The sequence below is a fragment of the Chanos chanos genome, chromosome 4 (genome assembly GCF_902362185.1).
Source record: "Chanos chanos chromosome 4, fChaCha1.1, whole genome shotgun sequence".
Classification (NCBI taxonomy): Eukaryota; Metazoa; Chordata; class Actinopteri; order Gonorynchiformes; family Chanidae; genus Chanos; species Chanos chanos.
The window spans coordinates 41,370,593-41,393,605 of NC_044498.1; the positions used below are offsets into that span (position 1 = coordinate 41,370,593).

Below are 23,013 nucleotides of genomic sequence, written 5' to 3' on the forward strand. Positions count from 1 at the left end.
CCGTCGTTTCTGGTTTCCCTAATGCCGCTTGTATTGTTTACTTTTTATTCCTTTTCACTTCAATGCGATGTGATTAAGACCCAGCCTCCACGAGAATACAGAAAAGCATATAACCCTCTCTAGTGTGATTTATTATATATTTAACTGGGCCAAACCTTAAATCTGCCCGTGCTTACGATACACGGTTTTTTATTCTTGCACTGTGCAATTTTAACTCTAGATGGAGACAGATATCTAACGTTATCAGCGGCCAGTAACAGGGAGCCTGTATTCTTGAAACGTGATGAAAGGAAATTGAGACATCACAACACAGCAAAAGCGTTTAGATTACAGCATTAGGTAGGAAGTTTACTAAAGCGGAAACGGCCAGATGTGCCCTTTACTACGATTTTTTCGATCTGTTTTTAGGAGGAAACGGGAACTTTGACGGGCAATGAAACAGGTTCTAACTCTGTTTGCTTGTAACTGCTGCATTTAAAAGCAGAGCAGGCGTACCCACAGCCTCCGGAAAGATAACACTAACAGCTGTTGATGATGATATTTCTCTGTAAAGAGATATTAAACATGGTGCAAGCTTTAACACATTCCTTTCAAACAGGCTATATCATAATTTGGACAAGTAAGTGAATTAAAAGAAACTGCAGCGTGGCTTCAAATATATATTTATTTCACTTTTATTTCCCTTATACTTACAAAAGCAAATGTCTGAAAGACTGTTCTCCGTGTTGCACATGTTCAACCATGGAAAATAAGCACTGCTTCAATTTCAGTGAGTACACAGCCCTAGGAGTAAAACTGAATCTGAAAAGACTGCTGATCAGTCATACTTTAATATATTGATATTCTGAATGACATCACATCAAACCGATAAAGAGATTTTATACAAACTGTGCATATAAAGACACAGTCGTTTAAAAAAAAGCAAACAACTCTGATTAAATAAAACATTATAATGCTTTAAATTCAATTCCTTATTAATGTAGATATGGTAGTATACTGTAGCCTCAACCCTTCATCTTTGCCCCTGTATTTAACACACACACACACACACGCACACACACACAACTGTCCGTAAATCTCAGATGGAATAGTGATTGCTTAGGCAACAGCCAATGGAGCTTAGAAGGAGCAAAAAAAAAAAAGTTTCCCAGCCAATGTTTATACGTGGCAAAGTACCCAGCCACACTCTAGGGAGAGAATGGCTCCTCAGACAGCCACACTGTTAGGAATACGGTCTGGGGACAGGTAGTAGTATGGCAGTTTCTTCCCCTCATTGCGGTTCTTGATGAACTTTGAAATTTCAGTGAGTTTCTTCCGAAAGGTTTCCATGGCCTCTTTCACTGGTTTCTCAGTGAAATGCTCATCTGGGTACATCCCTAAGAACAACTACAGAGCAAAGACAAAGTCAGCTTTGTAACTTACACGCTCCTTATGTTACACACAATTCCTACACCACACACACACACACACTATAAATTGCTCACTGTCTGCCCTACACTGCTCTCCACTGTACTCACATAAATTCTTTTGTCAAAAAAGTTATTATGGTATGAAACAGGCTCCAAAAATAAAGAATCCAAAACGTGAAAACGTTACCTAACAGTCAAAGCTATTCAGCTAACATCACTGCGACCTTTGTGCCTCAGGTTTTTCTTTCTTTCTTTCTTTCTTTCTTTCTCTGGGTTTCTGAGTCATGCAAATCTTTTGAGTTCACTGTGTAGAAATAGGATGACAGACAGTATCTGTGTGTGTAAGTCGTGTGATTAAACATTTACACATAGTGAAACCCTACCTAAGTATCAGTCCTTCCACTTATCTGCAGGATACAGTTATCTGTACTCTATATGAGACGTTTTCAGAGAGTGAACATAGATAATATGCATGGGCAGTAGATTTTTCACATTAGATTATCAGCCAACTGCCATTGTCAACCTATGTTTGTCTTAAGATCCATTCCCGCTTCAGGCCATGTCTAAACGCTCGGCAGTTTCACACTGGCTTCTCACACACCCTGCACTAATGATTAACGAATTGTGTCACATTTTAGGGGGTTTCTAATGTTAGGCCCTCGTGTCTTGGCATGAACCTTGTTCCATAGCAAAGCTAGGTTCTCTCTTGGTTAAAGTCAGTGTTGTAGGAGCTTATGTGAAGCTTCATTTAGCTACAGGCTAAAAGTTCCTTCTGAAGACTCTCTCTCTCTCTCTCCGAAAACACATACTAAGTCCGTTAACAGTTTTAGAGTCTGGCTCCAGTGAGTGTGAATGTGTGTGTATGTTTGAATGTCTGCACCTCATTCTCCTGAAACTGGCTAAGGGCCCATACGGCCCCCAAGTGCCAGCAGGACCGACCCCGGTCTGGCAGACTCTCCACGATGTATTTGATATCCACTTGACCTTTCTCAGTGGGTGGGGGTTTCCGCATTGTGGGGGGTGAGTTTGGGATCCAAGAGCACCAGTCATACTGCAACAGATGATACATCAAAAACATCAACAGCCCACCTATTACCAGCATTGCAGCACACACATTTACATCACACAGATGTCACTGATAACCACACCACTAACCACACACATTCTGGGAACAACATCAACATTTAAAATAGTTCAGAACCATAAGATCCGGAGGGAATGACCATGAGAGAGAGAGAGAGAGAAAGAGAGAGAAAAATACCGTAGACATGGAATGAGGCACCTTGATAGAGAGACTGAGAAAACTGAAAAGCGAAATGTGAAATCATTTGAACAGGAAAAATAGACAGAGTGAGATAGTGAGAGAGTAAAAATGTGATCGCACCTGCCCAAAGTTGACAGCAGCGTGCTGTGCAGAGGCTGTGAAGATCACCACAGTCAGATACTCCACCAGCTGGTCTTTAGTTTTGAGACACTTTGGAAACCCTATAGAGCAAAAAAAAAAAGCAGTACATTTCATCCAGAAGTCTCAAAAGCAGAGAAGCAATCAAACAACACATGTAGACACACACTTAAACCACGTATACACACATGCACATATGTGCGTGCAGACATACACATTCACGCATTTCTCTTCCGATCTTAACGGGTACTTCCTCGACCTCCAGTATACACTAATTAAAAAATAATAACCTAATCCAAAGTAGAAATATTTTGACACATTTTTTTTGGTTTTAACAATAACAGCTTTTTGCTGTAGGAAAGACCAGCAAATGTCTTCTCGAGGTCACCATTTGTCATATTTATGTTTTCATGGGCACCTGGTCCACACAGTACCACACGAAAATGATAAGCTACACGCACATTTTAAATTAACACCCACGTTTGAATGGAAGTCGAAATCCGTTGAAACACAGGAAGTTAATGAGGAATGAAGTTTGACCCCAGGCGCAGTTACCCCCACCCCCCCCCCCCCCCACCCCAACACGCTACTGACCAGCCATCTGTGTAAAAGATCTGTGTGTCTCTGCCTCGGGAAAGCAATCTTAATCTGCAATCAGAAAGCGCGAGTTTATCGCCCGCGAGCTGGTGCTTACCGCAGTTGTCCAGATCCTGCATGCCGAAACTGCACACATCTTTAACAAAGGCTTGAATTTCCTCATCTTCCTGCACTGTCTCATCACAGTGGTAGTAAATGTTCACTACATCTGTCACAAAACTTAAAGACAGAGATAAGAGAGTAATTGATTGATTTCAAAAGGTTTTTTTTTTTTCTTTTTTTACATTCTGAGGCGTGGCATGAAATTGGCTTTTGGTATGTTTGTCTTAACTGACTGGCATTGTTTTATTTCATATGACACTCTGTATGTTACATAAACTTTATGGGAAAAACAAAAACACTGGCAGTGTACCTTATCATTACAGTTGGTTGTTGACTAACCTCTCACAACAGTTTCAATAAGCAAAGGTCCTATCACCACAAGCCAAACTGACTTACTAAATTCTCAAAAAACAGTATATCAATACGTATGATATGTATTGTATGTTCAATACGTAAAACTCATAGTCATCTGCTCAGATCTGTGAATACAGCCATGTCACATTACAACAACCCTCAAATCATTATAAATAGGCATACATGTCCCTACATTAATTCAAATCACTATTATTACTAATTGTACGTCCTCCTGACCAATGTCTCTCTGCTGCAAGAAATGCAGAGCAACTGTTAATCATGGAACCACCAAGACATAAAAGCGTATATGACGTAAAATACATTTATTTACTGCATTTTCACTGATGAAACAAATGAACAGATTTTCCAGGGGAAAAAAAAGGCTTAAAGCATTGGTTAAAACTTGGAAGTAGGTTTACTTTAGTGGGTGATGTCTTCTAGAAGGTTTAGCTCTACCTTTTGATGGCATCCCACACCTTGATTCCATCATCTCTGTAGAAGTAGTAGGGCAGATCCTCCTGACTGCCCATTCCTCTGGCTTTTATGGCCTCAGGGAAGCACAGAGACTTATAAGTAAATGTCTTCATAGCTTTCTGCACCAGACGGACGTGGCCACCGCCACCGGTACCGTTAGCCTGAAAATATACACACACAAACAAACAAACAAACACAACCTAGAGATGTAGCTCAGACCCCCTACAGTAGCACATGCTGCATCACAAAGCCAATTTGTAGCGATGAGTGTTGGCCCTGTACAGGAGGGTACATGTTTACTGTGTACCTTAATAATGAGCTACTCATAGACTCTTGATCATCAGTGTTGGGGATTTGAATTCTGGTTTAGCGCGAGGAAAATGTACCAAACCAAACATTAGAGATGGGTTCTGTGCTCCTGCGATTGCTGTGGAGAGTGTTCTGTGGCGTAAAAAAAAACCCCCCAGAAGTTTCTGTGTTTGTAAACTCACCTTATCAAAGAGCCCACACTCACAGATGAGCTGTTTCCTGGCTTTGGTATTGATGGCAATGGTGAAGCGAATATGAGGCAACAGTAACTGAACAGAAGAAAGAGAAAAGATTTCACTAAATGACTGACTGGATAAATGAATGAATGAATGAGTGAATGAAAGAAAGAAAGAAAGAAAGAAAGAAAGAAAGAATGAATGAATGAATGAATGAATGAATGAATGAACGAACGAATAAAGGAGAGGATGAAGGATCCTGGCTGGGCATTCTTGACCTCGTACAGCCGTAAGCATTGCTTTTATACAGAGAGGATTGTCTAGCTTGGTCTGACAATCATTTTAATGCACAGCTGTTATAAGTTATTGCTGCTTAGACTTCACAGAGGAACATTGAGACGGCTAAATGCTGTACGCTATCTCAGAATCGGACAGGCCAGTGTGTGAAAAAAAAAAAATGCAAAACCACTACTTCCCTTGACTGCACCTCAGGCCTAGCCCATATATCCACTTCTCTTTCTGCTGCAGGATCCCACTATTTTACTGTATACTCTATTTATATCAGCAATGAATTAAACCTGCTTTTTTTCCAACTGTACTTTTATCTCTACACTGGCCAGCAACCTTGAGCTTGAGAGTGACACTTAAATCACTATTGTTGTTGTTGTTATTGTTGATGATGATGATGACGATGATGATGATGATGGTGATGAGAGTGATGTTCTAAATGTCATAGTTATCGTTGTCATTTCTCGTGTTTCGTGGGGGGGAAACTGGGAGGTACTCACTTTATAGGCAGGGTGGACGGCAGAGAGCTGTCTAAAGAGAGCGATTCCAAACACCTCTGAGATCAGGTGAGTCCTCAGCAGGTGTGTGACCGTCTGATGCACATGGAAGTCAGAGGATCGGACCCAGATTTTGGCCAGTACCCAGTCATTCTGGGAATCACTTGGGAGGAAGATGGGGTTATCCTCCCCAGGAGTTTGACCAAGCTGCAGATGAGGGATCATTTTAGGACCTAGCAAGCATTTGTGAGCCTTGACTTTTTGCTTTATATCAAATTTTTTTTTTTTTTTCCAATTATTTTAAAAAGTTACATTTTCAAAATCAATATTTATAATGATGATCATCTGTGCTCTCTCTAATACCAACATGCATGAAAAGAGATCCTTCTTCCTTTCATTTCCCCAGTTTGAGGTTAAAAAAAGACTCTACAGTGTCATCACTTCCAAGCATCATGTCAGACCCTTCTTTGTCCAAGAGCTTAACGTTAGAGCTCACTCAGGGTAAAAACTCTGTCCTACCGAAGCACTGACAGAGTGACAGAATTTATCAGGAGCACAATTAATACTCCAACAGCCTATTGTCAAACCATGCTTTAACCCACGGGACTACAGATGGACTTAGGTAGTGCTCAAACCAATAGCACCTTTAAGGATCAGGAGAGTTTGATGTTGCCATGGTTTGAGCCTCTACATGACCATAATGATTTGGCTTCCCTTGGCAAGATAAAGATACCTGAATGGCAATGGGTAGTATTTTGTTCTGACTGTTCCTGTAGAAGAGACATATAGGTGCTGCCAAATACTGCAGGGTACAGGGATCTGTAGCATTGGACGGCACTCCATCCATAATCTCGTAATCCGCTATGAAGATGTTTCCAGCCTGGAACACAGCACCAACACATCACATTATGGCATCTTAAGTCTTTATGCAACCCGTTCCGAAACGGGCAATTTCTCTTCAGTACGGACGCTGTGGAGAGAGGGAGGTGACGGGGTGCCTGGGGCAGCTGGGGTTTGGAGATTGTGTGCGATTTAATTTTGAGGTCGAAAAGCTGACCTAAGGAGTTGTTTGTGCAATGAAAAGGATGTTTAGAGGAGGAGGCCAAGAGATTGTGTGCAGCGTAATGGAAAGGTAAGGTAACTGAGGTTTTGGAGGTTACATGCATATACTGAGTGTGATAAGACATAAAGTGGATTTGCTCTAAATGTGTGATCAGTTCTGTGTGTGCTTTTGAGATAAAGCAAAAGCAATATAGAGAATGTTTGTTGCGCAAACTTTATCTGACCTCCACCTCCTCTTCCAGAGTCATCTCTCTCTCCAGACAGTCCTTCACCATTTCATGTGTCACTGGAAATTTTTCTGGAAGTTTGGTGCACTTCCGGATCATAATGGGATTACAGCCATTCAGGAACTGGTAACCAAACATGAAGTCCTCTTTCCAGTGCTGCATCACATACTCTAAGAAAATATCACACAGTTTATTGCCTATGAGTTTTTTCATGCTTATGAATTCTATTTCATATTACCTACATAAGAGATTAGGTTTATCACAGATGTACCAGATAGTGTGAGAGATAGTGTGAACTCTTACGTCCAAATAAAGTGAGATCAAATTTTCATTTCAAAGAAAATGTTGCGGAAACCCCAAAAAGATGTTCGTGGAATGTTCTCTAATCAGTCATAACTGTAATGACAGAATATATCAGCTCCCTTTGGTCTATGATGGTGGAAAAAAAACACTATTTCTGTGAGTTGGGTCTCATCATTACTGTCTTAGGGGCAGCCGTGGTCTAAAGGTTAGAGAACCAGGCTTGTGACTGGAGGGTTGCTGGTTTGATTCCCAGGCCCAACACCCACAGCTGTGTGCCCTTGAGCAAGGTAATGCTCCCTGGGTGCAGAGGAATGCTGCCCACTGCATCTGTTGTGTGTGTTCACTACTGGTGTGTTGGATGGGTTAAATGCAGAGGACAAATTCACTGTTCACAGTGTGTGTGTAATCAATTAAACTTATCCTCTTTGATGGCATGATGAAATCATTTTTGCACTTATTTAATTTGCTAAATTGCAACATGCTGACTTCTGGTACTGATGGTGGTTTGACTAGAGACCTATTACGGTTTAGTTTAGTATCATATAACCCGAGCAGATTCAATGATCTGCTTTATCGTTTTTAGAGCTTTTAGAAATTTACGGCTTCGTTTTTCAGTCTCTTGACTGTATCACTTGAATGTGTGATTTTAGACATTAACTTTACACATTTTTTGGTAAGATTCTTGGGAGAGCAGTGTGTGCTAAGTGAATAAGTAACCCATCCAAATTACTCATATAAATCGCTTATTAATGTCTCATCTTGTCAAATGGCTGCCTCATTCCATTATGTACTTAGATAAGATAGTTGTGAGAATGACTAAGCTCTTCTTTAAAGTATCTGTGAAATGGACAAACCACTTCCTCCAAGCAGCATGTGACAACATCTTATCAGCAACGTTGGTTACCATGAGCATCAACCTATTTTTACCCTGCTTGAAAAATGACAAGTCGCTTAGCAACATCTGGCTTGAGTGACCCAAGTGCTCCCAGCTCTTTAAAAGTGAAAGTGAACTCCACTTTGGTTCATTGTTTCAGTTTATAATGGCATTCTACACACCATATGAAACTACTTTCAAATGCATGGAAAATGCATTCAGGATAAACAGCACTGTAACAACCAGACAGATTGTGACAACCAAATCTTCAAATGGATTTCATTACAACAGAACGACATTTAACTGAAATTACCGTAGCACATGTCGCTGGCTCTTACAATGAATTAGCAGTGGTAGAGTTAACACAAACAAAGACTATAGGGAGCAGCACACTCTAACAGGATTGGGTGTGATGTTTCAGTGTCTTACATGAATTTGTGTGATGTTTAAGGCATGCTAACATAACCAGTCATAACTCTTTTAATCTTTCCTCATAATACACTTTGTGACGGTGGTATCAAATGATGGTTTTCAAATGACAGATCCTTATTGCTTTACCTCAGCTGCAACAGAAAATAAGTTGAAAATAAGTTCTTCAACTTTGTGAGAACACATCAGTGAACCTGTTTTATGTGTTACTGTGCTGATATGTGTTCATGCTCACGTATATGACTAGACTGCGATGATTATCAAGCTTCAAACACACACAAGGAATGTGAGGGTGGACGCCCTGTTCTCAGAGGGCAACTTTCCCTGTCTGGTACTGAGTTCTCAGAGGGCAACTTTCCCTGTCTGGTACTGAGTTCTCAGAGGGCAACTTTCCCTGTCTGGTACTGGGTTCTCAGAGGGCCACTTTCCCTGTCTGGTACTGGGTTCTCAGAGGGTCACTTTCCCTGTCTGGTACTGGGTTCTCAGAGAGTCACTTTCTTTACCTGATATTGTGTTCTTAATCCTCACAAAGATCCGCTCAAAATCACTGAAGTCCCCCCATGATGACTGGAACATGTGCATGAACTGGTTCACATAGAGGTTTTCAATCCTGAGGGATGACACACACACACATACACACGCACGCACGCAAATGCACGCACGCACGCACGCAAATGCACGCACGCACGCACGCCCACACACACACACACACACAATGCCGAGTAACATTACATCAGTATTAGGAAATGATGCGAAACCCCAGACTGAATGAAAATAAAGCATCTTTCTCTGAATTCAAGTTGTGCATAACTTTATTTTTCTGATGCAAATTTGTGCTATAACAACATTTATTTTATTAAGTTAGACTACAGCCTTCAGACACAATCTTTAGGCAAGTGGCGTTAACTATGAGAAGATATGTGCAGATATGTGCAGAAAGCCACGATGGAAATGAGAACACAACTTCTCAAAACTATTTGTGTTAACCACACAGTTCGCCCAGTGTGTCCTTAGTCACTTCCTTTATATACAGCACTAAACAACCTCTGTCAGTTGCGCACACACACACACACACACACACACACACGAAACGCACACAATATGCTTACACCCAAGAAAGACACAGATATGCACACACACACTTCATTGCATCCACTTTATGACATCTTTAGTTTTGCTAAACCATAAACCTAAAGAGTATATAGTGCACTACCCAGGAACTGGTCTGAGACAGCTTCAATTTGACTAAGCTGTCAGTCTATATTGTCAGTGTACAGGGTGCATGCATGTAGGCACAGACTAACAAACAGACAGACACACATGTACTCACACATAAAACCTCTGTTTGTGTTCAGGAAAGAGTGAATGGGACATGCAAATGTCTGAGCTGGGTAACACAATAGCCCTCCTGTTTGTCTGTCCACTCTGTCTAGATTTCTGTTGAGCTGTCTTTCTATGTCACCACTTCAGCCCCCCTAATGCTAAAGTAAGTAACCCTAAGAAGTAGAATCCTCTCTGGCTCTGCACATCCTATCGCATACTCACGCCTTGCTGTAGTTGAGGATGAAGTCCACTCCTTTCTCACTGTCAAACTGGATATCCCGAGGCAGATCCTTATGCCTGTTTGCATCGATACTCATAGGAAAACCCGGATGCCATTCTTTCCATCTGCAACAGGAAACACAGGGGCACAACATGCATTTTACCGTAAAAACATACTGTTTACCGCCCGTTACGTACGGTTTTCCATCATTCTTTCTGCACTGTGACCGTATTGGCTTGTCTCACAAACATTCAGTCACACATTAGACTGGATAAAATATCTGTCTGTCAACAACAAACGCATGTAACTGCGTATGTATGTTTTACACATGAATGACATTTTGAGTTGATGGTTGTGTTCGTGGTTGAGTTAAAGAGTGATTTAAAACACCATAGCTTTAGTCTGTCTGATGGAGGAGTTTTGGAGAGAATCCATGCAGATGCCAGGAAAATTCTCACATACTCCATGATGACATAATGAATGTGTTTGCATTTTGTGGCCACACATAAAATGAACAACATGCAATATTAGTTATTTTATCTGTAGCTAGCCGTGGAGTGTCTACATTGTAAAGTTAACAGTATTGTGGAAGCACTACACCAGTCAAAGGATGTATTCAGTTATAAAGAATACATCAGTCTGGTTTAACGTAATACATTGTACATTGCACTGTGAAGAGTACCATTCTTACAGCCTGTTTGTGTAATGTGTACTTCAGTAAGGAAAAAGATAACACATGTGAATGAGTAAACAGTAGTGAAACCAAACTGACATACAGTAAATACACTCGTGATCTTGACATAGTTAAGCACTTGTGATATTCACACATATAAAATATAGATGTTACAGACTACAGCATGATCATGGTTTTCCCCTATAACTTCATAACCACTCTAAGTTCATCACCCACTGACAAGAGCTCAAACCGAAAATATAATTAAATACAATCTATAGTGAACATAACAATTAATCGTCTCAATTTTCAGAAATGATCATTTGCATTGAAAGGCCAATAGTGTATAATGTCTCAGTGAACTAGTATGCTTTTTGTCTTTGTGGCTTTGTGGTCACTGCAAAACTGAGACCTGAGACATTTATGATAGTCTGCACACAACTGTCATTTTGTTGATATTCTACCTCACTGAATTGTCTGGGAGGGGAGTTAAGGAGAGGGAGTGATTGGATTTATCTTGGCTACATGTCTTAATAATCGTTTTACAGTTAAGATTCCAAGCCACACATGCCTATATGTTTATCTCACATACTAAACACTCTCACCTCGATACTCTGTCATCTTCTGCCTGTCAACTGATGAATGACAGCTGTTTACATTTCCAGGAGTGTCTGTTTTATTAGAGCTACTTAAATACTCTGAGGTTTTGCTTCATTTAGAGCAAAACAAACAACGACCACAACAACAACAACAACAAACACTTGCACTTGTTTTTTGCTGGTCTGTTCCAGTCCTGTTGTGCACTGTCTGCGGCTTTGTGTGTGAATTGTATCAATCTGAGGAAAGGTAGAGATAATTATGGGGTGGTTTTTGAGTTGTCAGTGTTCTTTTTGTGGATGGTCTGCGCGGTTTGTGGATGGTCTGTGGTTTGGGATGATTAGGACGGTTTGTGATGTGATGAATGACAACGGTGATCTGACCTGTAGGTCTTTTGCCTGAGTTCCAGTTCTTTGTGTCGGTGTTGTTTGGCCACACGAGTTTTATCATCCTGCGGCAGTCGCGCTGAGGAGAAGCACAGTTAAAGAATGATCTAGATGTTCTTAGAGGATGAGCTCTGAAAGCCCAACTCACTACGCCTTACAGTCACGTTGAAATGCCGAGGGGGTGATAAGCCTACCTCTTCCATCACGGAGAACCACCTCTTTGTCATCCACCAGCCAGCGGAAACAGGGGAACTCAATGTAGTCTCCAGAGGGCATTTTCACAGTAATATATCTGCAGTACCAGTCATCATGCACCCAGTATTTTTTCTTCTCAATTTTCACCAGTTCTATTTCACCAAGATCCTCATCCACGTTGATGTCATAGGAGTCCACCTTCAGACATATACGTTTAAAGTCAATGCCAAGACTCTTACTTCAATGGTTAAAAGGTAGTGGCAAAATCTTTAAAAAATCTTTTTGACGTAGAGTGAGAATATGCACATCTGACATTTCAGCACACGCTATGGTGTGCCTGTCTTTTCACACCTTACGCTCACCGATCCTGCAAGTCAAATATTTAACCTCAAAAAAAAAACATGCATAGCTGACAGGTGCACATGAAGTTGAATAGCAAAGACATGCTTAAAAACCTGCATTAATCATAATTATAACTATTCTTACTGAAAATTAGCGTTTCTAGTGTTCTCCACAATTTGTGATATGCGTGATTCTTTATGTGTCACATTAAAGTACACCACTGGCAAAACCACATCAGAGGATTTTTTTCTTTTGTACAAAACAGCAGTTCAGCTGTGTTGTGGCACCTTGTTAGATATAGATCTGTTGTAGTGTAATTTTCAGGTTAATGTTAGAGGTGTTTCTGTGTGAAATAATGAAAAACAGTGCTTACAGCTCCTCTTTCAAAGTCGTTGTATAGAGGTTTATCCAAAAGAGTCCTTTCACTGCATCTCTCCGTCCCAACCAGAGTCAAATAGATATAGTCATCTGTCCCAGCAAACCACTGGTGCCCAGTAGCAACAGTTATTGTATAGCTCGGCATCTTGCTCACACTGGGCAAACTCACGAAAGGATTTGGTCGTTCTCACTCAACTGCTGAAATTATACAACAGGAAAAAAAAACATTTCCCCTTTCAGCTCTCATGTCTGTCTCTCTCTCTCTCTCTCTCTCTCACACACACACACGCACACACTTTCTCTCTCACCCCCTTCCCCACACGCACACACACGCACGCACGCATACACTTTTCTTTGGTCCTGTATGAGGAACTACAGGGTCCAGATGGACTCAAGTTTATGTGTCTTTTTTTTATATAGATATAAGTAAAATTGGAAAGATGTTTGATTAGCAGCTTTGAAATTTTTACGCCTCACCATAATGTCATGAGATATGATAGTTTACATATCTCTGCAATCCATGCAGTCAGTCCTACACACTACACTAACTCATAGTCTAAACTAACAATATCTCTCTCTCTTCATCACATACCTTCCTCCATATGAAAGAGATAGAGGAACTCTACAGGAATATTTTTAGACCACGAGAGAGACATACAGCGAACTTCTAGGTATGAATGATGCTGGTATTATAATGATGGTCCTGTGGGCATGTTACTACTGATACTCACCACCCAGAATTTATGTAAAATATTAAACATATCAAATACTTCATCGGCATCTTCATTAGAGTCAAAACTTACATGACCGATAAATACTTTTTTAGATTTTAGATGATAAATATCAGCCCTTTCCCAGCTCAGTCTGTGGATTCTTCTTGCGACACGTCAGGGTTACTAAGATGGGGTTAATATCTGGAAAACAAACAACAAACAGCATTTTGTTCACAACATATTTACCAGTCAAATACGTGATGCTGTCACACAATAGATCCTCAGAGCATCTATGTGAAATCCATGCAAATAGGAAGAAGAAAAAGTGAACGTGACCATGTCAGCCCGGCCGACAGCCAGAGCCTTACTGCTTACCGCCAATCAGTCACTTCCTCAATGAAAATTGCCACACAGTGTGATAAATGAGTCAGTATACACAACAAACTTGTGAGTGGAAAAACTTCATTGGCTTTTAAGGTTCTGTTTAAATAGTGACTGCTTTCTTCATGCAAAGTTAAATGTTGCTGATATAAAACATATCGTAACTACAACTGATGTTATTTACTGACACTCGTAATATAACATATTTCCACAGCACATTCTATAAGCCTCTCGAAAACAACCCAAGGGGAAATAAAACTCAGATTACACAAACGTTATATCAGTGTGCATCGGGAGGGGGGGGGGGGTATGAATGTAAATAGAAATGAAAAAAAGAACTAATTTCATTTGAACAAAATATGGTTTGAATGTCCACTGGCAACGGGTGAAAGAGAATACAGATAAGTGTGAGATCAACAGAGGAGAATGAGTCCTGGACACATAAGACAGACATAGATGAGTGTGTTACTGGTAAACAAGTGTATGAGATTAGCAGACAGGCTGCACAGCAGACGTCTGTGAGAAATCAGTAGATCGGGGCGAGATCTGTAACGTGATAAGATTGGGGTTTTTTTTTTTTATGGTACTGTTAAAGAAGCCGTGTGCTTTGGTATGTTTGCTGTATGTCCTATTTTCCCACACAGCAGATCACAACAAGACACACCATGCAACTAAACTTCTGCACACACGCAGAACAGCAAATTTATTTCTGTATATCGTAAAGTAAACTTAGAACAAGCAAATATATATATATATATATATATATATATATATATATTTAAATGAAGTGTACAAAAAAGGCATCGTTCAGTACTTTAGACAGATTACTAATTTCTCCTTATTTAACCACAAAAATAAAAAAAAAAATGTAAAACTCAAACCCAATTTGTACACGTATATTTTACATTGAAATGACATCAATATCAAGACTAACATTCAGATCATATTCTTTAGCAAGGATTGTGAAAGCAGCAGGATAACATTTCCAGAGCAGCAAGGACACGTAACCTTTGTCTCTTCATTTTATACAGATTTCTTTTGACAGCAAAGAACTAGAACGATTAATTTGATTAGAAGAATAAATATAAGAAGAACCCCATCCTGATAAGTCTGATTCATCAACGGGCTGCATGTTATCTACAGCTGCATTTTGCTTCGGTAACTTCTGTACTACAATGAAGGTGTCTGTGACTGCGAATAAGGCTGTATGAGTCATCTCTGCAATAAAAATTATTACAAAATTATAGATAGACTTGCACATAATAGAAAGCCTGCAGGAGAAAGGCATGCTCTCATGAGAGATGCCTTCAGGGTCAAGAAACACACGCTCATTTTAACTCAGACTCAGTGCTGCCGCTGTGTGGCTAACTATAAAATGACACACCAAATAATTCTTCAAATGGTTCACAGCTCAAGTTAGTCAAGAGTGTTCTGAACTTTCCATTTTGTTTGTTTGTTTGTTTATTTTTGTTTTGTTCATTCACTCATTAACTGTAAAAACTGAAGTATTATTTGGGCAATTATGAAATGAAACATCTGAGAAAGGAGACTAGAGTGACAAGGTTCAAGCCTACCAATGAAATTAGCATATGGCAACGCACATGATGCAAAGAACATGACTGTCCATCCAAAAGTACTCTCTAAATAATCTGTAAAAAATATTGATAGGACAACATTAATTTTATATATTAATCTCATGGATGGGCAGTAATTAGCATATTCCCAAAGTGAGCTTTGACAGAGCTTTTTTTTGTTCATATGAGAGATTCCAGCTGTTACTGAGAGCAGAAAGAGAAAGATATCGCCAGGCTAGTTTGACGGTCCACGTCTTATAGAGGGTGTCTAAATCCAACCCTCACACCAGTGTCTGACACAGTCATATACTTACACACTGAACACTTTATCTCATCAAACATCACTTAATATACACCCCTGAAATTCAGAACAGACCAGAAACGTTTAGTGCAAACAAAATAATGATTACAATGGCAGGTAAGACTTCAGGTGAACTTCAGAAAGTAAAGCCATGCCAAACATGTGGCCACAAAGAAGAAAACTCAAGGATGCATTGGGAGTCTCTGATTGGTTAAGGCAGATTCTAGCGTGACTTATTCCCTTCCATCGTGACGTCGTGTTTTCAGTGACGTACATTAGTCGGCATTCCCCTTAGTCACACATAAAAGAAAAAGGGAAAACAATTGTTCTCAGTTTCCATGGTAACTGTTGCCATGGAGCTGCTGGAAACAACAGGTCAGTCCAGTGATGTCGTAGGACTGGCAGAGAAGCGAGAGATGACTGGATGGCTTACTGGATTGGCCAACAGAGATGTCACAGTGTTGCCAAGGGCCAGGAGCCCGTTTCTCCTGACTCAAAACAAAGCTGGATGGAGGGCACTGAAGGCTGAAGAATTATGAAAATGTAGTTCTGACTTATATGGAGAACTTGGTTCATTATGAAGTCCAGAACCTGTGTCGCGATGGTGCAGTCCTGCTTCAGGTGGAGAACCTGTGTTGTGATAGTATGGTCCTGTTTTAGACAGAGGGCCTGTGTTGTGATGGTGTGTTCCTGTTTCAGGTGGAGGACTTCTGACGTGTGATGTAGTCCTAGTTTAGGAGGAGGACTTTTGACGTGATGGTGTGGTCCAAGTTTAGGTGGAGGACTTTTGCTGTGATGATGTGGTCCTGATTTAGGTGGAGGACTTTTGACGTGATGGCGTGATCCTGGTGTAGGTGAGGGACCTTTGTTGTGATGGTGTGGTCCTGGTTTAGGAGGAGGACCTATGTCACGAGGGTGTGGTCCTGGTTTAGGTGGAGGACTTATGTCATGAGGTAGCAGTCCTAGTTGAGGTGGAGAACTTGCTTCATGAACTCATACGTGGTGAAGGCCACAGCCTGGGAGGGCACGCAGCGGATGTAGTTCAGAGAGAGACCACGGTATAGGCCCCTACTAACTCCATACTGAGTGTATACATGCTTCAGCGTCTTGGACAGGGTACTGTTTCAAACAGATACAGAAAACCATACAACTATGACATCTTAATTCATCTTAAATACTTACATTTAGCAGCGTATCCTTTGTGCTTGGACTTATAGAATGTATAAGTGCATTTGCTGAGAGACAATGAAGTAGACCATACTGCTAAAACACATGATTCACTCAAGACCTCAAACTACTGTACTGGCTACTGTACTATAGTACTTGTCAGATATCTTAGGAATGGTTCTTAAGACAGAGTATAATGCTATTTTCTGTCAGTCTGCTATGCATTAATATACTTGTTGAATATCAATATGTACAAAACAGAAACCAGTGGTACTTACAGATCTACTGAAACAATGAATAAGAAAAATCGCATAGACTTAACAGTAAGGATCCTGCTGTCAAAATAAGTCCATATATTCTTCATGCATATATACCAAGATAGTTTTCTTACAATAAACCAAAATGACACTTACCTGCATTTTTCGAAATCTGGTAGAGATGCTCCCAACTGCATCCTCCTGCGAGCTACATCCAAAGGATACCTGATAACCAAACAAATAAACAAACACACAGCTTATGCCCGGCTAGAAACCCAAACAAACCGTTTACACCCGGCCATAAACCCTAAGAGATGGCTTACGCCTCATTATAAACTTGACTTAATAAGTGATGTACAAGCTGAAAAATCTGACAACAGATGGAAAATCCAAATGAGTAGTAGAGCACATTCTAACTCACGATATTGTTTGAGCGATGGCTCCGGCCACACCTCCACACAAGAGATTCACGTGGGTTTTCAGAACCAGGACCTCCGGGTTGTCCAGAGATGGTCGGCCGAGCAGCTCAGGAAAATGGGTCAGACCCAAGCTCTTCAATGTCCCAAATGTAAAGAAAGAGAAACCTGGAAAAGAATGAACATAATCTTTTTAAAAGAGAGAAAAGTCTTCCCTGTGCTTCATAACTCGTCCCCTGACTGATATACTCCACTATCATGTAGTCCAAAGACATAACACACGAAATCCAAACAGGAGTGATTCGACTGGCTACACGTCGACAGTGCTGCTCTATAGCGGCTCTTCGGTATCTATGAGGATTAGACGCTACTGGCATAGGTCTGACAGTTTTATGGTATGGGATTGTGACTGAAATGTATATACACGGATGAGCTTGCTGATGAAATAAGACCCATTAATCTTACTGAAACACAAAACTAGTGCCTTAACTACCTTGATCAATATCCGTTTTATTACGCGCATTCAGCGCATCGACTATTTGGCTACTTGGGATAAGGCGTATAATCTTCCATAATAAAACAGAGATACAATAACAAGATAGCAAAGCCTCTCACCTGCATATGGGGCCATGCCGATTATAGTTGGAGTAAGCCCACGGTAAAACCCAGAGACGCCACCTTCCTTTAGAGAACAAAGATCATCAGTTTCCGGTTTTCACACAAACACGCACCTCACGTGTATCCATAACATCATTCCTGTGCGTCGAAAAGGGCCGTTACCTTCAGGTAGATAGTCTGAAAAGCATTCCCAATTCCAGTGTAGCGATGTTCCCCTGTCACTTGGTACGCCAAGCGAGCGCGGACAACATCCAGCGGGTACGTGCAAATTACTGCAGTCATTCCTACCCGTTCAAAACAGACAGATACCAAGGCTCAGACACATGGTTAAACACACACACACAAAAAAAAGCGAAATGTTGTTCCATGAACATAATCAGTTAAAACCATCAACCACTCCTATGTACATGTGTGTGTGTGTTTGTGTACGTGTGTGTGTGTAGCAATTACTCTCTGACCTGCCATTGATCCAGCCATGAGGCGATGAATATGTCCAGATATGCCCATCTGGGTACTGAGAAACTGAAGAACACAATATGACACTCATTTCAATCTAATCTGTCAATAGCTGGTAAAATGCCGAAAATCTTTACGTATAGCGGTGGCTTTCACGTACGCTCATACTCACTCTCTTATAATTGTCAAAGGCCATAAACTGAATGGCCCCGTACGGGAATATTCGGACCATCATAGCTCCATTGCCTTTATATAACCCCAGAAAGCCCTCCTTCTTTGGCACTGCTCTGAGGGTTGCAAACACACCTACAATACAAACCATACAAGCACCACACCCAGACATACACACAGACACAGACAAAGGACAGGTAAGCTGTTGACATGTGCAAAAACAGCCTTGGAACTATGATTTGGGATCGGTGAAAAGTGAAAAAAAAAAAAAAAAACCCTGACTAATTACGGACTCAAAATTCTCAAAGATCTTCCAAAATCATTAATGGATCATTAATGGTCCAGTAAAGTGCCCATTAAAGTTCATGTAATGATATCATTAAAATTCTACATAAAGAGTGGCTAGTTCAGATGAAGTACTCAGTCTGTCCATCCAATGACTGTTTTTTTGGGATGGCAGACCACCATTCTCAACTATATATATGAGAAATGATTCAGCCCAGTAGGTGATTTGTTAACGTGGGTATGGCAGGTCAGCAAGCGGGAAGGATTTTGGTAATTTTGCTATCACGGGGGATGGCATCTCCTCTCATTCCCCCTACAAATCGACTATTGATTCTGCCTCATATCATATGCCATAAATGTAGAGCATTAACCAGAGATGTTCTGTAGGGTGTGTTTTACCAAGGTGTTTGTAATGAGGGTTCTGAGCTTGCAGTAAAATCTTCACTCTGTCTAGAGGCGCAATGGTGGACTTGGCACAGCATCCTGCAACACCTGAAAAGAACATAAGACCAGTTAGTGCTCCTCCCTTGCCACACCACATGAAGACACAACACTTATAAACACAACACCAGCACAACTGTTAAACTAAACAAACTACCACTTTCATTTATTCATTTAGCAGTGAAGGTCTCCACGGTAGTGTGGTCCTATGCATGTATTCAAACATCAGAGCATGTATACACATCAGAAGGCAGAGCACACACATTCATAAAGGGAACTTACTGAACTATATGAATGGTAATGAGCATCATTTTGAAATACAAAACATGACCATAGAGGATGGCTCTAAAATACACATATATTTTCATGCTTTACGTGGCATGTGGCAGTCTACTAACAGAGGCCCTGTTTATGTAGCAGTACCTCCAGCCACAAAAGAGCGAATCCAGTAGTAATGGTCCCTCTGGGCTGGGCCTGGGATCTGGGGTGGACCCGGGGCCGAGACTGACGCCTCTGTTGCCATGGCGAGTGTGGTCAGTACTCAAACATTCACATATTCGAAGCTACGCCTTAAAAAAACGTAAACGCAATGTTAGCCCCAAAACCGATTTCTTCAATCAGTCTGTTTTTCGTGTTACATCATCATGGCATTACAAAAAGAGCGATGACACCCGAGAGGCGATTAGGCTCACAAGGAAACATCTATCTCTCGGGACGACAGTTTGCATATTTTTCGTTTGCATACTAAATACGGACAGAATGTGTTTCCAGCAAACGAGAATTTGCACGTGAGACCTTCCAAATATTGATTGATCATAGCAATGTTAGAGTGCCGTGGCACTATAATATCCAACATGATCGAATTGAAACACCTCATTTATGGTGACTTACCGTAAAGATATAAGCTTGTACAACTTCAAAAAACAGGCGTGCGTTAAGTGGTACATATGAGGTTGTCATCAATAAACGCTGGAGTTTTCCTGACAGATTAATTAACTGATAAATAAGTCGATCTAATGTAAAGACTTTTAAAATCAAACTGTTAATCCAATGTCTAGCGTGAGCAGTTTCAGAGGAAACACAACGACTGTGCGGTGCAATGGTTTAAAGTGCAATGCAATCTTACTCAAATGCAAGGTCAACTGTCAACAGAGAGTTTTACAACGCTTTAGAGCAGAGCGAAACAGGCTGTCCTTTCGACTGCCCTTACGGCTACCCAAGACGGCTAATAAGTTAATGAATACGAGTGCCATTAACAAATTTCATCTAAAGTCTTTTAAATCAGTTCCGTTTGTGATTACATTGTCCACTCTAAAACATAACTGACACATATGTTTAATCGAGGCACCTTACAGGATAGGCAGGATGTCACGGGCAAACAATTCAGGTGCTTGTATCCCCCTCCATCTTTGGTGCCCTTCATCGGTCACATGTTTCTGTCGCACAGTTATTACGTCATATATATTTTGCTGTAGACATTTTGGTAGCGATATTGCAGGATCTCTGAAATTCTGGTCTATTCTCATTTTGTTTGAGAATGTCTTGTTTTGCTTTATTCTCCCAGATAGTAAGCTAATCATTTATTTATTTAATTCAAAGTTTATGATTAATGTACATGAATTTCTCGTGTTACTTTATTTTCCTTTGTAGCAAATTGATTATTAATGAGACTGTTACAGAGATGCGCAAATCCCATTGTCTCACAACTTCTACTTGAAAATGTGTTAAAAGAAAACTATTATCACAACAACTCATGATCTCACCTCTTAGCCTACAGTATGCTTTGCAGAGACCACAAAATAACACCAGTCTTTCCTGACTGTGTCTAAACAGTGTAATTTTTACTCCTGCAATTTTTGGTGGCGTCTTAAATTTCTAATGTTTACGAGTGCCCAGTGGCCTAAAGGTTTTTTGGGGCTCATTAACTACAGTACACTGACCTGATTACACAGACTGCAACAGCTGGCAGACCCAAGTTACACTTATTCTCTCTCTGTCTCTCTCACACACACAAACACACAACGGTTGTCTGTTATGTAACTCTTTCCACTTTGATAATTCATCAGATAATCTGCTTAGACAGGAAAACATCACTGACTGAACGGCAGTAGCCTGGTCTTTTTCCTGTAGAGGAGGGAAGTGTCATAGAGTTATTTCTGATTGGCAGGCATCTCCGCTCAGTGTTCTTGTTCAGTTGAATGAGTTCATTTTTTACAGTGCCCTTCACAGGGATGGCTCACTTTGAACAAGCTATACTTAAAAAACGAGACAAGTTTTTCCTTTCTCGGTTTATGAATTGTGACAAGTCATGCTTTCAGACGTTTTCCACTTTTTTCCATACTTGTGTTTAGATCAGATGTGAACAGAAGTACCAAGCAGCAGCACTAAGCATGACTCTCAGCACAAGTTTTTGAATCTTAAAGTTTTAGCCCTTCCAATATTTCTCATAAAGTTATTTAATTTAGGAGGTTTACAAATCAAAACATTTTTATATTAGTATCCAGCATAATATATTTCAGATATAATTCTCATATAGATGTGTGTGTGTGTGTGTGTGTGTTACAGTAATTGAAAATTAATCTGACGTAACCACTATAAAACTTATGATGTCATTCAGTTTTTATTTTTTATTAATGTTAATTACCTTAATAAGTATATCATTTTAAATATATTTGTTAAACTATTTGAAGCAGTGCAGGTACAACAGAAGTGGATGAATTCAGAACAAAAATCCATTCCGTGTTTTCCTTCCGTCTCGTGATCGTCCATTAAAGAGCCGAGCTGACTCGGGACCGTAGGTCGTGTCTGGTTGAGGGTTTTGCCGTGAATGGATTGACACAAGCAGGATTTGCGCTTTAATATGTGTTTAACTCTACGTGACAACATGTCAGTGTTACAATAGTGACACTTTTCCGACCAAAAGTCGCTCGATTTTATTAATGCATTGTCGAATTTTTATGTTTCAAACCACTATATTTGCAAAAGGGAAAAATGTCCAAGGATCACCAGTGTCTTACAGGCGTGGAGTATTATTAGCAATTCAGACAGGGCATCTGTCTCTCCGGTATGTAAAGCATTTGAACTGCCTCTGAAGTGATCGCGTCAATAAATTGTAATAACAATCGTTCTTGTAACATGTGACAACTTCTTTGGGTACAGTACGACAGCAAGGGTGTCAACCGTCCAAAATAAACTGAAGTTCACGAAACTGTAACTTATCTTGTTACGAGACGCCGTAGCAGGCTTGTGGAAACATAATCGACCCAGTCTGCACCACTGTGTGAAACTGTAGCCGTAACATCGGGGGTGCATATACTGGCCATAGTACAAAAACGCCAAGGGCAGTTACTCGATGTTGTTGCATGAAGTCAGAGCCCATAGCGCCTGAAAATATTTCTTTTCTTTGCAAAGGTAATCAACGCGTGCTGTTTAGCCTTCTTATTGGTATTACAGATGTTATTACAGCTTATTATCCTAATAATATATGTAATGGAGATAAAAGCGGTGAACTCTTCATGGACCGACTATTCGACAAGGTGTTTGGCGTTGAGAATGTTTTGAAGGAGACCCAAATTATGCAGTCCATCGCCATTCCTTTTCTTAAAGAGACACGACT

General features: G+C 40.5%; 2 protein-coding genes across 5 annotated transcripts; both read right to left on the reverse strand.

Moving 5' to 3' along the window:
• Nucleotides 1-1,206: 1,206 nt before the first annotated feature.
• On the reverse strand, nucleotides 1,207-12,762 carry alox5a (arachidonate 5-lipoxygenase a). 3 transcript variants are annotated; one of them, XM_030771430.1, is made up of 14 exons: nucleotides 12,613-12,762; nucleotides 11,897-12,095; nucleotides 11,700-11,781; nucleotides 10,049-10,171; nucleotides 9,007-9,113; nucleotides 6,895-7,067; nucleotides 6,342-6,488; nucleotides 5,612-5,815; nucleotides 4,830-4,916; nucleotides 4,321-4,412; nucleotides 3,506-3,627; nucleotides 2,794-2,894; nucleotides 2,290-2,460; nucleotides 1,207-1,386 (listed from the first exon to the last, which is right to left on the reverse strand). In XM_030771430.1, exons 1-14 carry the CDS (start codon nucleotides 12,760-12,762, stop codon nucleotides 1,207-1,209), a joined length of 1,938 nt encoding a protein of 645 aa, XP_030627290.1. The 3 variants fall into 3 exon arrangements, with proteins under 3 accessions (XP_030627290.1, XP_030627289.1, XP_030627291.1); XM_030771429.1 differs by having other exon boundaries at nucleotides 4,321-4,499; XM_030771431.1 differs by lacking the exon at nucleotides 2,290-2,460 and having other exon boundaries at nucleotides 4,321-4,499.
• Nucleotides 12,763-14,509: 1,747 nt separating this feature from the next.
• slc25a16 (solute carrier family 25 member 16) lies at nucleotides 14,510-20,809 on the reverse strand. Of its 2 annotated transcripts, none has more exons than XM_030772797.1 (10): nucleotides 20,751-20,809; nucleotides 19,821-19,966; nucleotides 19,356-19,448; nucleotides 18,673-18,806; nucleotides 18,503-18,566; nucleotides 18,207-18,328; nucleotides 18,042-18,108; nucleotides 17,432-17,594; nucleotides 17,167-17,235; nucleotides 14,510-16,705 (listed from the first exon to the last, which is right to left on the reverse strand). In XM_030772797.1, exons 2-10 carry the CDS (start codon nucleotides 19,918-19,920, stop codon nucleotides 16,549-16,551), a joined length of 969 nt encoding a protein of 322 aa, XP_030628657.1. In that variant the 5' UTR covers nucleotides 19,921-19,966; nucleotides 20,751-20,809; the 3' UTR covers nucleotides 14,510-16,548. The 2 variants fall into 2 exon arrangements, with proteins under 2 accessions (XP_030628657.1, XP_030628658.1); XM_030772798.1 differs by lacking the exon at nucleotides 20,751-20,809 and adding an exon at nucleotides 20,289-20,485.
• Nucleotides 20,810-23,013: the final 2,204 nt, after the last annotated feature.

Bases quoted from the DNA above. Each gene is read 5' to 3' on its own strand.
- slc25a16 (XM_030772797.1), bottom strand. From the start codon at position 19,920: ATGGCAACAGAGGCGTCAGTCTCGGCCCCGGGTCCACCCCAGATCCCA. The intron at 19,449-19,820 runs GTACTGCTACAT...TGTTCTTTTCAG, and splicing joins TCGCTCTTTTGTGGCTGGAG to GTGTTGCAGGATGCTGTGCC. The intron at 16,706-17,166 runs GTAAGTGTCATT...TGTTTGAAACAG, and splicing joins CCAGATTTCGAAAAATGCAG to TACCCTGTCCAAGACGCTGA.
- alox5a (XM_030771429.1), bottom strand. From the start codon at position 12,762: ATGCCGAGCTATACAATAACTGTTGCTACTGGGCACCAGTGGTTTGCT. The intron at 9,114-10,048 runs GTGAGTATGCGA...GTCATCCCTCAG, and splicing joins ATCCTCAACTACAGCAAGGC to GATTGAAAACCTCTATGTGA. The intron at 7,068-9,006 runs GTAAAGAAAGTG...ATATTTTCTTAG, and splicing joins GATTAAGAACACAATATCAG to AGTATGTGATGCAGCACTGG.